This window comes from Oculina patagonica, chromosome 9 (assembly GCF_052425735.1).
Source record: "Oculina patagonica isolate OP01 chromosome 9, crgOcupat, whole genome shotgun sequence".
In the NCBI taxonomy this organism is placed as follows: domain Eukaryota; kingdom Metazoa; phylum Cnidaria; class Anthozoa; order Scleractinia; family Oculinidae; genus Oculina; species Oculina patagonica.
In genome coordinates, this window is record NC_135766.1 from 29,306,767 (window position 1) to 29,321,420 (window position 14,654).

At 38.8% G+C, this 14,654-nt stretch overlaps 1 protein-coding gene across 1 annotated transcript in view; it reads right to left on the bottom strand.

The window, feature by feature from the left end:
- Positions 1-14,654, bottom strand: part of LOC144665100 (uncharacterized) — a 102,381-nt gene that overhangs the window by 34,693 nt on the left and 53,034 nt on the right. The window contains exons 23-25 of the mRNA XM_078526275.1: positions 8,388-8,564; positions 5,503-5,597; positions 2,379-2,555 (exon numbers count right to left, since the gene is read on the bottom strand). Coding sequence (XP_078382401.1) covers positions 2,379-2,555; positions 5,503-5,597; positions 8,388-8,564 — 449 coding nt within the window. The remainder of the gene's footprint in view (positions 1-2,378; positions 2,556-5,502; positions 5,598-8,387; positions 8,565-14,654) is intronic.

The window sequence follows — 14,654 nt, forward strand, 5'->3', positions numbered from 1 at the left end:
AGTCGCCGACAGTATCGTCCTCCGTTTGCTGGCGGGGGATTGGTACATGAACGATGGCGATATTTTATTCCTTCGTCACATGACTTGCTACACGCACTCCATCTGCCCCACTGCGAGTAACCGCCATCAACTGTAAAGTTGTTCAAAACAATGAAGTAAGGTACTAGCTACTAAGGATGGGCCGATACAGGTTTTCGAAAACGATACGATATCGATACGATATTTGCCTTTTTTCTCGATACTATAACGTTATTTCCGTCCTGACGTCATTGGCATGTCACGTGATTTGTCTATGAATTCAAAAGACAGTCCTGGCAGTATAGATGTTAGCCACGAATGTTGATTTTTGGTCTTTTTGTTTTACTGCTGCATCAGCAGTGCGTGGACCCTGGTGTGGACATCAAGGCAAGAAAAATTCAAATATTGACAAGAACAACAATATTTGTTTGAGCAAAATTGCATTTTTAAACCTCAGGTGCTTACCAGGAGACCGCAGGCTCAGGTCACGTGTTCAGTATCGAAAACGTATCGAAAGTGCGATATTTTTCGAAAGTATCGATACTTTTCAAAATTGTCAAAATATCGATGTATCGAAAATTTGGTATCGAGTATCGGCCCATCCTTACTAGCTACCACATGAAAGAATAACAATATATCTGATTACCAAGAGGTTAAATAGATCTAAGGTAAGCAGGCAGTGGCAAAAAAAACCGACATGGTCGGCCCACTTGTAGTATGCCTTATGTCAAAGTTAGGTACTATGCTTATACCACACTAAACGCGAGGAGTAAAAGTGTAAGAAAGATTGTGTGACGAGCCAAAAGAACATAGAATGAATGAAATGTTATTTACACAAAAATAATTATTTATTTCACTTGACCTGTTATCGTTTGGCACTAAACGAGATTTAAACTTCCACAAACTTCTGGAACTAGTTTTACTTCGATTTAAAATTCCACAGACATAATTCACACAGTAATCCACTACACGCATATTACATTCACACAACGATTTCCCCGTCAAAACGTCTAGTGTTTTTAGGAATAACGATATATCACAAATTCAAAGAAGCGATAAAACAATTTCGATCCGTGTTATACCCACTCTCGATGCATTTAATTCCAACAATTTGTAGTTTTGTGCAACATATAATTGCAGAAAAATACGCTGGTTTACCTACGCATCGACTTACTCGATTTCCACTTTTTTTATGACGTTCGGTGGCTGAAGACAACTCTGCTACCTTGGATGATAACCTTCTAATGTTCTCCATGACATTTTTGGCAAAATTACAATTTTGGCAACACGCATTTAACCCTTTTTTTAAGCAAAATAATGTTTCTAAGCTCCGTTTCGGACGCCATCTTGTTTTGCATGAAGTCGAGGCCATCTGTGGCTACCAGTTTCCCGGCCGAGATTTGCCCCTGCAAAAATCAATCGGGGCGACCAATCTGGTGTCCATACATCTGCGCAGGCATTATGGCTCGATTCATTCCGCATAACAGTACACAAACATACCAACTTAAAAGACACAGGACACAAAAACAAAATTAGGCTTGCGCTCTCCATCGTCGAACGCAATAATTTCCACAGGTGAATTCAATTCTGATTTGTCAAGAAGCGCGGACCATGGCACTATATTCACCGCGCTAGGCGTTGAAAATAGCTACTAAAGGTTTGGCTACTAAGTCATGCCACGTTTGCCGTCTAGGCCTGTGAACATGGCGGCATTTGCTGAATGAAAATATCTCTCATTTAAAAAAAAAATCACTCCAAGTCCTGGTATTTAAAACATTTGGAATTTTTCAAATAACTACCAAGGCTTTCGGACCAAAAATATTTTCAAGAGATGATTTTCAAGGCATTAGAATGATAGTAAACATGGTAGTTTTGCAGATCGCACACGGCCATGTACTCAGTCAGATCGACTGGTAAAATATATAGTTTTCTTCTCACTCCATGGAGCTAGTAATTCCGAGAGGATTCACACAACTGCTCAGGAGTCACCAACGATTAAACAAAGGTGCCAGATATCTATCTTTTTCGTAGTGTTTGTTTTGTTCCGTTTCATTGATAAAACTTGAGTGTAAATTACGATTTCAATCGATGAATTAAACTGGTTTACAAGTATGCAAGTGAGCACTTGTGTTTTTTGTTTTCTTTTTTTAATGCTATTTTACAGTTTTTGATATTCACCTCTAAAAATTATACTAAAATAATTAGTCGCCTCAGGCTCAGTGATTATCGCCTCGGGGATTATTCAACAATAATCACTTCGCCTTCGGCGAATAATTGTAAAATACTGTATAAGTTATTCGTTTACACAATGTATTCTCTTTCCTACGTTAGGTACATGCATATATTTACATAATCTTTACCTGGACATCTAAATATGTTACATGTCCGTGATTCCGTAGCTGGTCCAAGTCTGCTACACCCCCGTCCTCTGTGTGCGGGTCTTGGATTTGTGCATGAACGATAACGATTTTGAGTTCCGCGGCCACAAGACCGACTACACTGAGACCAGTAGGACCACTGCGAGTAACCGCCATGAACTAAGAAAAGAGAAAATAAAAAAGATCCTTTTTTATTCAGCCTCTGTACACAGGCTATTTTTCAAGTTTTCAGTTTAAACCACAAAATTTTTAAACATAAAATTATATAATTTGTACCAGTAATCACATTACTTCGAGTGCAATACCTAATTGCACGAGAAACAGGCGATTACTTGTTAATAATATACAAGCGACAATTTCTGTCACGTATGGAAATTTTTGTGACAACTTCAAGTGTGCAGCACCGGGCCAAAAATTAAACTTGACGTGTAAAACATGCGTAAATATTTATACACTCTCTGTAACTACTGCCTTCAAAAGTTAACTTCAGAACAAAAAATGTCAACAAATGGGTTTGGCACTCTTCTTGTTTTTTCTCCCCAACGCCCCCCCCCCCCCCCCCCCCTCGCCCAAACAATTTTAACAAACACGATGTGTGTGATGGTCAATTCTGAACATTTTAAATCATGTACTAGAGTAGCTGTGTTAAGGCACAGGAGACTTTGAAGTGTTTCTAATATTCCACATCAGTATGAGTTTTTTTAGCTTTCTTAACGCTATAAAGTTTAAGTTTTATTTGTGAAGACAATGCTTTGAGTGAGTTGCATGTGCTGTGTTATGCCTACTATTGTTGAATGTTTTTCCGGTTCTGAACATAAGTTTATTGTTTACGCTGGATTGACTAACTACAAGCTATATAATTAATATGTAACCGGACTACATCAGGGGCACCCAACGGAATATTTCGTTAAAATATCTGTTCGGCAGACGATTTGAGATCTAGAATTTTCGGAACATTCATTGTAAATTTTTTTGCTTGCCTGCCTTTCCTAGGATTTTCGAATATCTAAAAAATGGTATAATTGTTCATTTTTAACGGATGTTTTACTCTAAAAAGATCACCTAGAATTTTCGGGAGCCTTTCTCTGGCTGGAATTTTCGAAAAGGTAAGTTTTGATCCCTATAACTTTCGGATCACTAGACTTTCAGCTAGGAAATCCGAACAGATGAAAAAATTTTAGGGGATAAAAATATGCCTATATACTAAAATACGTTCAACGATGCTATCTTTAAGTGGTTTTGAACTATATTTTCGATGGGTGCCCCTGCTACATGCTTGTCCAATTTGATGGTCAATTCTAAACATTTTAAACCACCTACTAGAGTAGCTGTGTTAAGGCACAGGAGACTTTGAAGTGTTTCTAATATTCCACATCAGTATGAGTTTTTTTTTAGCTCTCTTAACGCTATTCTTCTGTAGATTATTTACAACAGCAGTTGCGACTGTTTTTGTGTTTAATTATAAAGCTGTCAGTAAATCCTATATTGTCAGCGCAGCTATTTTTCCTTAATTTCTGAGAACTGTCCAATTTGATATAAAATTTGGATAGTTTCAATTAGGACTTTCAGGTAAAACGCACAAACTGTCAAATTTAAGAAAAGATGCAATTCTTTGTCGTTTTTTTTTTTGCTGAAATTAAAAAAAGACGGCGATGAAGTACGAACGAGATAGTGGAAAGGAGTATGTCAGATTAAAGAAGTTGTAACGCTCTTCGGACAGTTTGTTTACGACATCTTTAATTGATCGATGCAGTGTTTTCACTCACTTTGTAGCAAGCTTTGCAAACTTAGGTGAATAAAATTGCACTGTTTTGTTTAAGTTTTATTTGTGAAGACAATGCTTTGAGTGAGTTGCATGTGCTGTGTTATGCCATTGTAAGTGATTATGCTAATGGGGCACAGACGCGTCTTTTCCATCTGCGTATTTGTACTCTTATTGCCGCTGTTGGGTTGGCGCTTTGAAGACCAAACCTACGTAAGGCCTTTTGCAACATATCGATGCTTTTGGAGAAGGACTTTGGAGTCAAGTAATGTGATTTTTACGGCGCAAATACTGGATTTCAATATCTTCCCGTCGCTGTCGCCAGCAATTTTGAACTTTGCATTCGATCCTGTGAACAATGGCTGGATCTTTACTGCTAATTGTCCTTTGTTTCCATGGTATAAGTGTGCGTTCGACTGCTTCATGGCTAATGAGGCCTTTAACGCCGTTGTTCAAGGGCGCTAGGTCAGGATCAGGAGATATAAACGCCCGTGTGCATACTATTCTAATTCAACAGCAACATTCCGTCCACTGTTGATCGGTGATCTGGTATTCAAACTAAATCCTGGTCCTTTGAGCAATAAAATACCAGTAATTTGCTCAAAACGGGACGATAACAGGCATAGAACAGCAACATCTTCTGGGACGAGAACAAACTTAATTTACATCAAACCGGAAAAGACCCAACAAATGTCTTACATTAAATTTGCGGTATGGAATGCACATTCAATGAATAAAAAGTCGGCTTCGATTTGTGATTTCGTGATTTCAATGCACATTGATATCCTGGCAATTACCGAGACTTGGCTGAACGGTGATCTTTATGGAAACAACACCATCGCTGAAATCTTGAATACTTTAAAAGATTTTGACTTTCATCACGTTCCTAGGGTTAATAGAGCAGGGGGCGGTGTTGGAGTATTGCTACGGAAAGGCTTTAAAGTATCCAGGAATGACTGCAGTGTTTTCTCTGCCATGGAATATATCGACTTGGCTATAAGTCATGGTAGCTCGACTTTGAGGCTTGTTACTATCTATAGACCACCTAATTCTAAAAAGAATCGCGCGACACCAGACACATTTTTCAGGGAATTTTCATCTCTCCTCGAACTTGTGTCCTTGTCTCCTGGTTACCTGCTGCTTGCTGGGAATTTTAATTTTCACATTGAGTCCCCCGACAACTGTCATGCAGCTACTTTCAGAGACCTGTTAGAATCATCTGGCTTGAAACAGTACGTTACAGGCCCTACACACCGAAGCGGACACACCTTAGACCTCGTAATTGACCGCCAAGAAGATCGAGTTTTATCATGTTTTTCGCTATCATCGGAGTTGCCATCTGACCACAGTGCAGTAATATGCTCTGTCGCTTTTGCAAGACCTAAAGCCTCCAAATCTCATTTTCATCAGCGCCGACTGCGGGATTTGGACATTGACGCCTTTAAAAACGATATTGCCAAATTACTTAAGACGCATGACTTGCAAGAATCTGATCCCAATACACTTGTGGATCTTTACAACAACGTGCTACGTGATACTATAGACAAACATGCTCCAGAGGTTTCACGCTCAATCACCCTTCACCCACATGCTCCGTGGTTCACCGCGGAACTTCGAGATGCTAAGCGAAAGAGACGTCGATGTGAACGGGCTTATCGGAAATCTCGTCTTGTCGTTCATGAGCAAATATACCGTGAACAATGCCGCAGCTACGCGACGTTACTTGAAAACACGAAGGCTCAGTACTATAAGTCAAAGATTGAGGAAGCAGATCAGAAGGACCTGTTCCGTCTGATTGACGGAATGTTTCATTTAAAACCGGTACCTATTTTCCCTTCCCATGATAATGTTGAACAACTTACTGAGAAGTTCAGCTGCTACTTCATCGACAAGATAGAGGGTCTGCGACAAGGTATAGCTAGAGCAACGATTCCCACAATGTCAGTTACTATTGACACGTTCTGCGCTTGCTCCATGGCCGAGTTCAATGAGGTATCACTAGAATATGTGTCAAAGACCATCCAGAAAGCACCTTCCAAGTCATGTCCATCTGATCCCATCCCCACACGGACATTGAAAGCTTGTCTTAATGAGACGCTCCCGACAGTTACCAACATTATCAACTCATCGCTGAGTAGAGGTGTTTTTCCTAATACCTTCAAGGAAGGTCGTGTTCTTCCTTTCATTAAAAAGGAGTCACTCGATCCCGAGATATACTCGAACTATCGTCCCATCACTAATCTTCCTTTTCTTTCGAAAGCTTTGGAAAGGATTGTTGCAAGCCAGATACGTGATTATCTCACTGAGAATGACCTCTACCCCAGCCTACAATCAGCTTATCGTAAATTCCATAGCACAGAAACTGCGCTCTTACGAGTTCAAAATGACATCTTACGTGCTATCGATAATGGGAATGAGGTACTATTGGTGTTACTGGACCTTTCAGCTGCATTCGATACATTAGATCATGACATTCTCATCAATAGGCTTTCAACACAGTACGGCTTCACAGGGACGGTGCTCGATTGGTTCAGGTCCTACCTTAATGATCGTTCACAAAAGGTTGTCATTGGTAATACTGAGTCCAAACCGCAGCCTCTCACATCGGGTGTCCCACAGGGATCAGTTTTGGGTCCTCTGTTATTTGCCCTATACTTCGGACCCCTACAAGACGTCATCAAGGCTCACGGACTGGACTGTATGATGTACGCTGATGATTCACAACTCTATATTATTTTGAACCCTGCAGCAAGACAGCCTGCGCTTCTCAATTTGGAGCTGTGTATTAATGATATCCAAGCATTCTTTCTTACTAATAAGCTAGTCTGCAACCCGACTAAGACAGAAGTTCTTCATCTCACATCTCGCTTTACTCGGCATCCTCCATTATCGAATAATTCTTTTGGCGTAAACATTGTATCCTGCGCAAACAAAGCTCGTAATCTGGGAAGTGTTTTCGATCGCCACCTCACCATGACCAGCCACGTTAACAACATCTGCCGTCACGCATCCCTGGCGCTTCGTAACATTGGTAGAGTAAGGAAATACATAAGCCAGAGCAGCACCGAGCGCTTAGTACATGCTTTCATAACATCCAAGTTGGACTATTGCAATAGTCTATTGTACGGCTTGCCCTCTACTGAACTTCAAAAGTTACAACGCATTCAGAACACTGCTGCGAGATTGGTGGTTAAGGCAAAGCGCACGGATCACATAAGCCCTATTCTACAACAATTACACTGGCTGCCTGTTAGCGAACGCATTTCGTTTAAGATCTTGTTGTTTACCTATAAAGCTATGAATGGCTATGCTCCGTCATACATTGTAGATCTTCTTGACCAATACGTGCCATCACGTTGTCTACGCTCGGCCTCGCAAAATTTGCTTAAATTTCCAAGATCGGCCACCTCTACATACGGAGATCGGGCCTTTTCCATTGCTGCGCCGAGACTTTGGAACACACTACCAACAACAGTAAAGAATGCCCCTTCAGTCTCCACTTTTAAAACACTTTTAAAGACATATTTATTTAGGTCGATATATTTTTAACAAGTTCGCCATGTTTTTATTGTCATTTTTATTTTTATTTTTTTTATCAATTGTAATTAAATTAGGTTATCCTTAGCGTATTTTTATCTGATTGTAATTTAAATCGGGTTTTTATATTTTTACTTTTAAATTTCAAATGTAAACGCACTGAGACGTATGTAAAGTGCGTGCTAAGAACTGTTATTATTATTATTATTATTATTATTATTATTATTATTATTATTATTATTATTATTATTATTATTATTGTTGAATGTTTTCCGGTTCTGGACATCAGTTTATTGTTTACGCTGGATTGACTAACTACAAGCTATATAATTAATATGTAACCGGACTACATGCCTGTCCAATTTGGAAATAATTAGATTCAAAAAGTTCCTCTGACAGTTAAACTGGGTTCCCTCGGAATTTTTTTCATCAAATTATTTCCAATTTGAACAGCATATACAGTAGTCCAATTACGTATACTAATTCTGATTGGTCTAACCGTTGGCGTGAAATTGTTAAACCAATCACAAACCGTCTTTCCGCAGTTCAAATATGGATTTATGATATACACAAACGCCGATTATTGGCGAAACACAAGTGAAAATCACTCTAACCAAAACATATTGAAAAAAGAGCGTCTTTCAATGCAAGAATTCAAGAAAACGATTACAGAAGAACCTTAACCAGTTTACCTGGGCATTTGTGCGTATTACATATCTGTGAAAGCACAGGTGACCCCAGTCTCCAACAGTCTTGCCCTCTGTTTGCTGGCGGGGGATTTGTGCATGAACGAGAGCGATATTTTATTCCTCCGTCACATGACTTGCTACACGCACTCCATCTGCTCCACTGCGAGTAACGGCCATCAACTTTAAAGATGTTAAAAAACAATACAATAAAGTAATATCCCAATAAAGAATAACCACTATCGATATACTGTAGTGCTGTCTTCATACAATGGTGAAAGTTGTATGATAATCATTACCGTTGTGAATGATATTTCTGGTCACATGATTAAGATATACTTAATCCCTGCTGTTTAGGCTGTAATCGTTTAGGCATCAGCGCAAGGAGAGGGTGACCTAAAATCCTTGTGACTCTACAGACCTTTGTTGATATGTTTTTGCATCCACCGCACGCTTTACAAACAATACACCTCGGCTGAGAAAGCTCGCAGATTAGATCCTACGTCCCCTTCTTCCTGATCTTACTGCTAGTTCACAACATGTAAAATAGTGTCGGTTTAAATACATGCTGTAGATGAATTATTTTCCTTGTCATGAGAAGAGTCACTATCTAATACTTTCTTACGGACATGCACCGCCTTTTGGGTAGCCATAGACATTTGGTCAAAGAAAATACCGTGCAGTTTCCGGACTAAGATGTGTGAACAGGGTTATCCTTTTCTTTGGCCAACCTTGAAAAGTCATTTTAATCTGCCTGTTAAATCAAATTGTATGTGTGATCAACGGTAGAAGCTATCGAGCGATACTTTCATCAGCCTCCCGACGCAGACACTCATCTTTGAGCTCGCCGATCACGCGTTTCTGCGAAGGAGGTGACACTTTCATGTGCTGTTTCTGTCCACTGTGCTATTTTTTAAATTCTACATAAGAAAACCTTTCGCATGTTTATTATTTAGTGGCATAAGGTGACGCAAGCTTTTACTATACTAGACTACAGATGAAATTAGCATCTTCCTACCTTGTTGTGACCGTGTGTGATGACAGACCACGAGAATCCAGAACACTAAATGACGAGTCGTCCCCATACTTGACTTGCTTATCTAAAGGAACTTAACTTGCAACTGCGAAAGAAAATAAGTTTAACAATACTTGCGACCCAGCCGCTGTGACCTAAACCGAAACATAATCTTCTCTTTTTGAGACTGTATTGACGTACGTGTCAGCTGAATCAGTCACAATCTTCTGTCAACTGGCCAACTGTAATAGCGCCAGCAAGTTCACTACAGTATTTGTATCATCACGAATTTTTGTTATCTTAATATTATAATTGTATTCAAATCAACACGGTAAAACTGTTTCCCTTACAACTGAAGCATATTGCCGGTTGAAACCGGAGGAAACGCATTTGTTCTGTTTTTTCCTAGTTTCTGTAGTATGTTGTTTTCTAATTTTGAAGTTTCTTCTTTAAAAATCCGCTCTGAAACTTTCTATTTGATAAGAAAATCGACAACATTTTTCCGTGTTCTACTAAGAGTTACAGACTATATAACTGACGTAATAAAACCTGAATGGAACCGCGAGATGCAGGCAAATGGTTTTACTTTAAAGCTAGACAAAGTTTTATTTTTTTTCTGACTTGACATCGAGGACGGGGAATATATAAAGGATACATCCTAGACTTTTCCTAGACAAATCGAAATACCTAGTTTCAGTCCACCAGCTGAGATTTGTGTTCTCGGCGTCACGTCGCAATATCGCGAAACTAATCAAGGTTGCCATTTCTGTGAGTCCTTATTCTCTGTTATACACTAAAATATTTGTTTTTAAATATAATTCCCATACCGTTTAATTAGTTTTCTAAATGCATCTACATAACCTTTTAAAGCGCTGATGAAATCGAAATTAGCATCTCGTTGTCTATGTATTGAATCAGTTCGGATTTTTTGTGTTATCGATGTCAATGCTGTCATTTCTGATTTTCTTCCACAGTCATAAATTAGCTCACCCAATTGAAGGGCCTTCCCGGATATAATTTGCAATTTCTGAGTTACGATTCTGTTAACAGAGCTGAATCTAGCATTGATTATTTAAGCAATAGAGGACTTTTTCCGTGTTTACATAGCCTCATCTAAACACGAGGGGGGTTGGGAGAATTTGAATTTGTGGCAAGTAGCGCCGTGTCGACGAAAACGATTCCACGTAAATCTTGCAAAAAAATACGGAAAGTTTGGCAAAAACTAAAAGAAATGCTAAAAATACGGCTCTGTAAGGAAAGAACTTCGAGATGAGGAGTTTATTTGAGCTGGAAATGAATGTCACTGTGCTTGATCGCTCTTCAACGTGAAGTGAACTTGCCTGAATGATTTGGCAGCCCGATATTACAGTGCGAATACTCGAACCGGGACAGTTGGAACAAAGTTAACCAATGACAACGTTAATTGAGAACAAAGGATGTCGACCTTTTTCGTTAACAGACCAATGACGTTCAAGAACGCAAACAATAGATTTACAGAAAAATTTGAAAACTCAACAACGTTGCAAATAGTTGCGGACCTCTCAGGAAACTCGCCTTGTTTTTGATTGGTTAGTTTCGATCCTTAATTTTCAAGAGGTCGTAGATAGAGATCGTAGATACTGTAGATAAAGTTAGACAAGTTATACAAGATGTATGTTACAATATCATCTTCGCGAAAAGTTTACAAATCAAACTTCGAACCGTGAATTTTCTCTTCACGGCCAGGAGTTGTGAATTGAATATTCCACACTGTGTTTGAAAAATTTCACTCCGGAAATAAAATGAAGACTGTGAAATCAAATTCACGCCGTAATTATTTTCATTTCGCTCTAGCTTTTCAGTAGCTTTGCTCTGTCTGTTGCCTTGAAATCGATGCGAGTCACTTCCTCGCCAATGTTAACAAATTGCTTTTACACCTTCGTATGACTTTGAAATTCACGAAAACAGAATACTTATATCATCGGTCAATGCCGTATAACTGTCTACAAGTTACCACTTTACATTTTTTGACACGATTTGAGGCAACGTGAAATGTAAACATCAGGTCGAATTTATGTTGTTTTCGCTTGTTTGCTCACGGACTCATTTTCTGTCGGTTATCTACTGTTACAACTTTGTAAACTCACGGTTTTCGTGAAAGAGGAGTTTGTTCCGTTTCGTCATTGAGTCTTCAATCTTTCTGTGGTTTTATAAAATTACGACAGGCTAAAGTCACTGAAACTTTTATGGGAGAAAATTCATTTCAAGCGGCGAAAGCAAAATTGCCATTAATAAAATATGCAAGGTCAGTTGTCGCTGTGGCGGCATCCCAAATCTTTCTTGCCTTTACTTTCGTCAGAAACAAAAAATAATCACAACAAACACGAGTATGTAACTTAGAAGAGTGAAAACAACTGACTTTTCAAACATGAAATCTAAATCTAGAACGTTCCTTTTCACTTTCTGCTCACATGCGACATAAGACACTACATACGACGGAATAGGCACTTGAGACGTCCTTTGAAACAATTCCATCCCGTTTCGCGTCTTCGCGCTTGTCGTGAATAAAAGCGTCCTTCGTTATTCTTTACTGTGCTATCACCAACGAAGAGCAATACAATTTTATCAGAAAATTTCTTTTGAAGAATTTTTCAGCCTGTGAAAGCCAACTTTTGATTACGGTTTTACGAGCGCTACTGAAAATTCGGTGCAGTCAGTGAAAATTTAGGATCGAAACTATCCAATCAAATACAAGGCAAGTTTCCTGAGAGGTCCGCAACTGTTTCAAACGTTGTTGACTGTTTAAATTTTGTTGCAAATCTATTGTTTGCGGTCTTGGACGTTATTGGTCCATTTCTAAAAAAGGTCGCCATTCTTTGTTCTCAATTAGCGTTGTGATTGGTTAACTTTGTTCCAACTGTCCCGGTTCGAGTATTCGCACTGTAAACACGGTTGAAAAGTCTCATCGTGCCTCGTGAAGTTTTGCAGGATAATTAGGAATCATAGCACAAGCAGCAGATCAAGCGAGGTCGGTAGCAATGGTATGCATTTATTGTACGGTAAACTGTTAAAAGAGCGATCTAAACGAGTCTGGTTTCTTCTACTGTCGTTTCCTCCGTCTTTGTAATGTGCTTCAGTCAAGCGTAGAATAAACCTCAAATTGACATCAAATTTTGCTTTGCGTTTTCTGACAAATATCTTCATTCTTTTCTCTTCCCCAAGCCCATTTTGAATGAAAGAAGTTCACTACTATTATTCATAGGCGTACGAGGCGGGGGGGCGAGGGGGGCTGCAGCCCCCCCAGTGCCGAATTTTTTCGGGCAAAATGCTTAGAATTCGGGCAAAAAGGCTAGAGAAAAAATAGAAAGTAAGCCGACAGATCTCAACATTAAGTGTAAAACGAATTACATTAACAGAAAAAGTATTGGAAATATAACGTTCTTTGTGGTTCAAAAGTCCAAATTTCTCATTCATCTGCTTTCGTTTCCTGTCGCAAATTGCTATAATTGTGTTTGATTTTTCTCGCAAAATTCTGCGTGACCCCTCAGTTTGATTTAGTTGCAATCAGCTTTTCCATAGCTTGAGCGTTTGCGCGCAGTGGACCCAGTGTAAGACCTTGAAACAAAGCTGTTACAAATGTGATGAAGCTAATGCTTTTGACTCAAATGTTAAGTTCTCAGGGCTAGCTCAAAACTTTCAACAAAATTTTTTATACCATTCATCCCTGAATGTTTCACACGCTTTTGCATAACTTTCAAGTGGGGGAAAAACAATGTTTATTGGCTCCCCCAAAATACTTAAATTTTGGTGAACTAGAGTGAATAAATATTTCCGAAGAAAAAGGATTCAGTACATTGACACCTTCGGGCAACGCCACGTAATTAATTTAAGAACTATCGTTTCCTTTTAGCAAGCAGGCAAGGTTTGTACACAACTATTTCAATGCACGTTTTGTTGTCCATTTTATGCCTCTTTATTCGGCTTTCAACCCATGCCTTTTTTCGGGCAATAAGCTCTCCGCCCCCCCAGGTCCGATGGTGCCCGTACGCCTATGCTATTATTGCCAATGTAACAGTATAATTTTTACGCTGAGAAAGTCTCAGAGAAAATACATTTTAAGCGTCATTTTAATCGCATTTTAAGCAGATTTTACGGCAAAAAGACGGCAACGGCTCGGCCGTGCAAAGTTTGAATTTAAGATTAGTTTGTAGCATATAGCTTCGTTTGCTTTGAAATATAATTTTTATCTACTAAAGAACTTCTTATAGGGAATCTTATTGTAGTACTTAAATGCAAAAATGTATTTGAAAAATGTTTACTGCGTATTTTGTTGCATATTTTTTCGTTCGCTTGAGCTCCCTCCACGAGCTCGTCTAGCGCTCACGATCACCGAAGCAGGCAAAGCGCTGTGGTTCTTCTTTCTTTTGCATTTTTTCCTCGGGCTAACGTAGGAAGAGATAGCCGGAACAAATATCAAAATTTGGTATTGTTTTCTATTTCTTTAATACTTATATTTGACATTACTTTACAAGACTTTTTGGCAGTAATATGTCTTTAAATTGTGCCAGGAAAGACAGAAACCGTGACGTCACAACCGTGTTTACATACCCTTATCTAAACTTACCTATCGACCAATGAGAGCGCGCGTAGTATCTTAATTATTTTATAAAAATGTATAAAGTATTACATACTGCTTCGTACCCGGGCTCCTGTTTCCCACCTGTCACCGTCGAAAGGCAGCAGAGCCTGTGGACAAGGCAGTGGCATTTAGGGAATTGTTCCGCACTCGAAGTGTGAGACTTTAACCATCTACTAAAACTACAATTTTGATTAAAATAATTTGAAATTTAAACGTATAAACTCAATATAAACTCGATATAAACTCCATGATCTCAAATGAAAGGGGAATAGGGGTCGCATTCATTGCGTTCCGCACTGTTTTTTTTAGTTGTTGTTTTCGTTTTTGTTTTTTTTAGCGTCGGAAGGCATAACAATTAAATTTTAGGAATAATGGTGGTTTATTAATCAAAGGGTGAGGCGTTTTTCTTTGATTCAAGTTTTTTGCTTGCATTGTTTTGAAATTAATAAAATAAATACTGGAAGAAAACAGAAAAATTTATATAAAGCCAAGGTTTGATTCGAAATTTAACGAATACATTTTCAAGCTTTCAAAAATAAACATGGATGCAGTATGCAACAAAATGACCTTACATTGTGTGTTGCCTTACATTGGCCATTTCAAAGAGTTTTAGATCAATTCAAACTCAGAGTTTAATTTG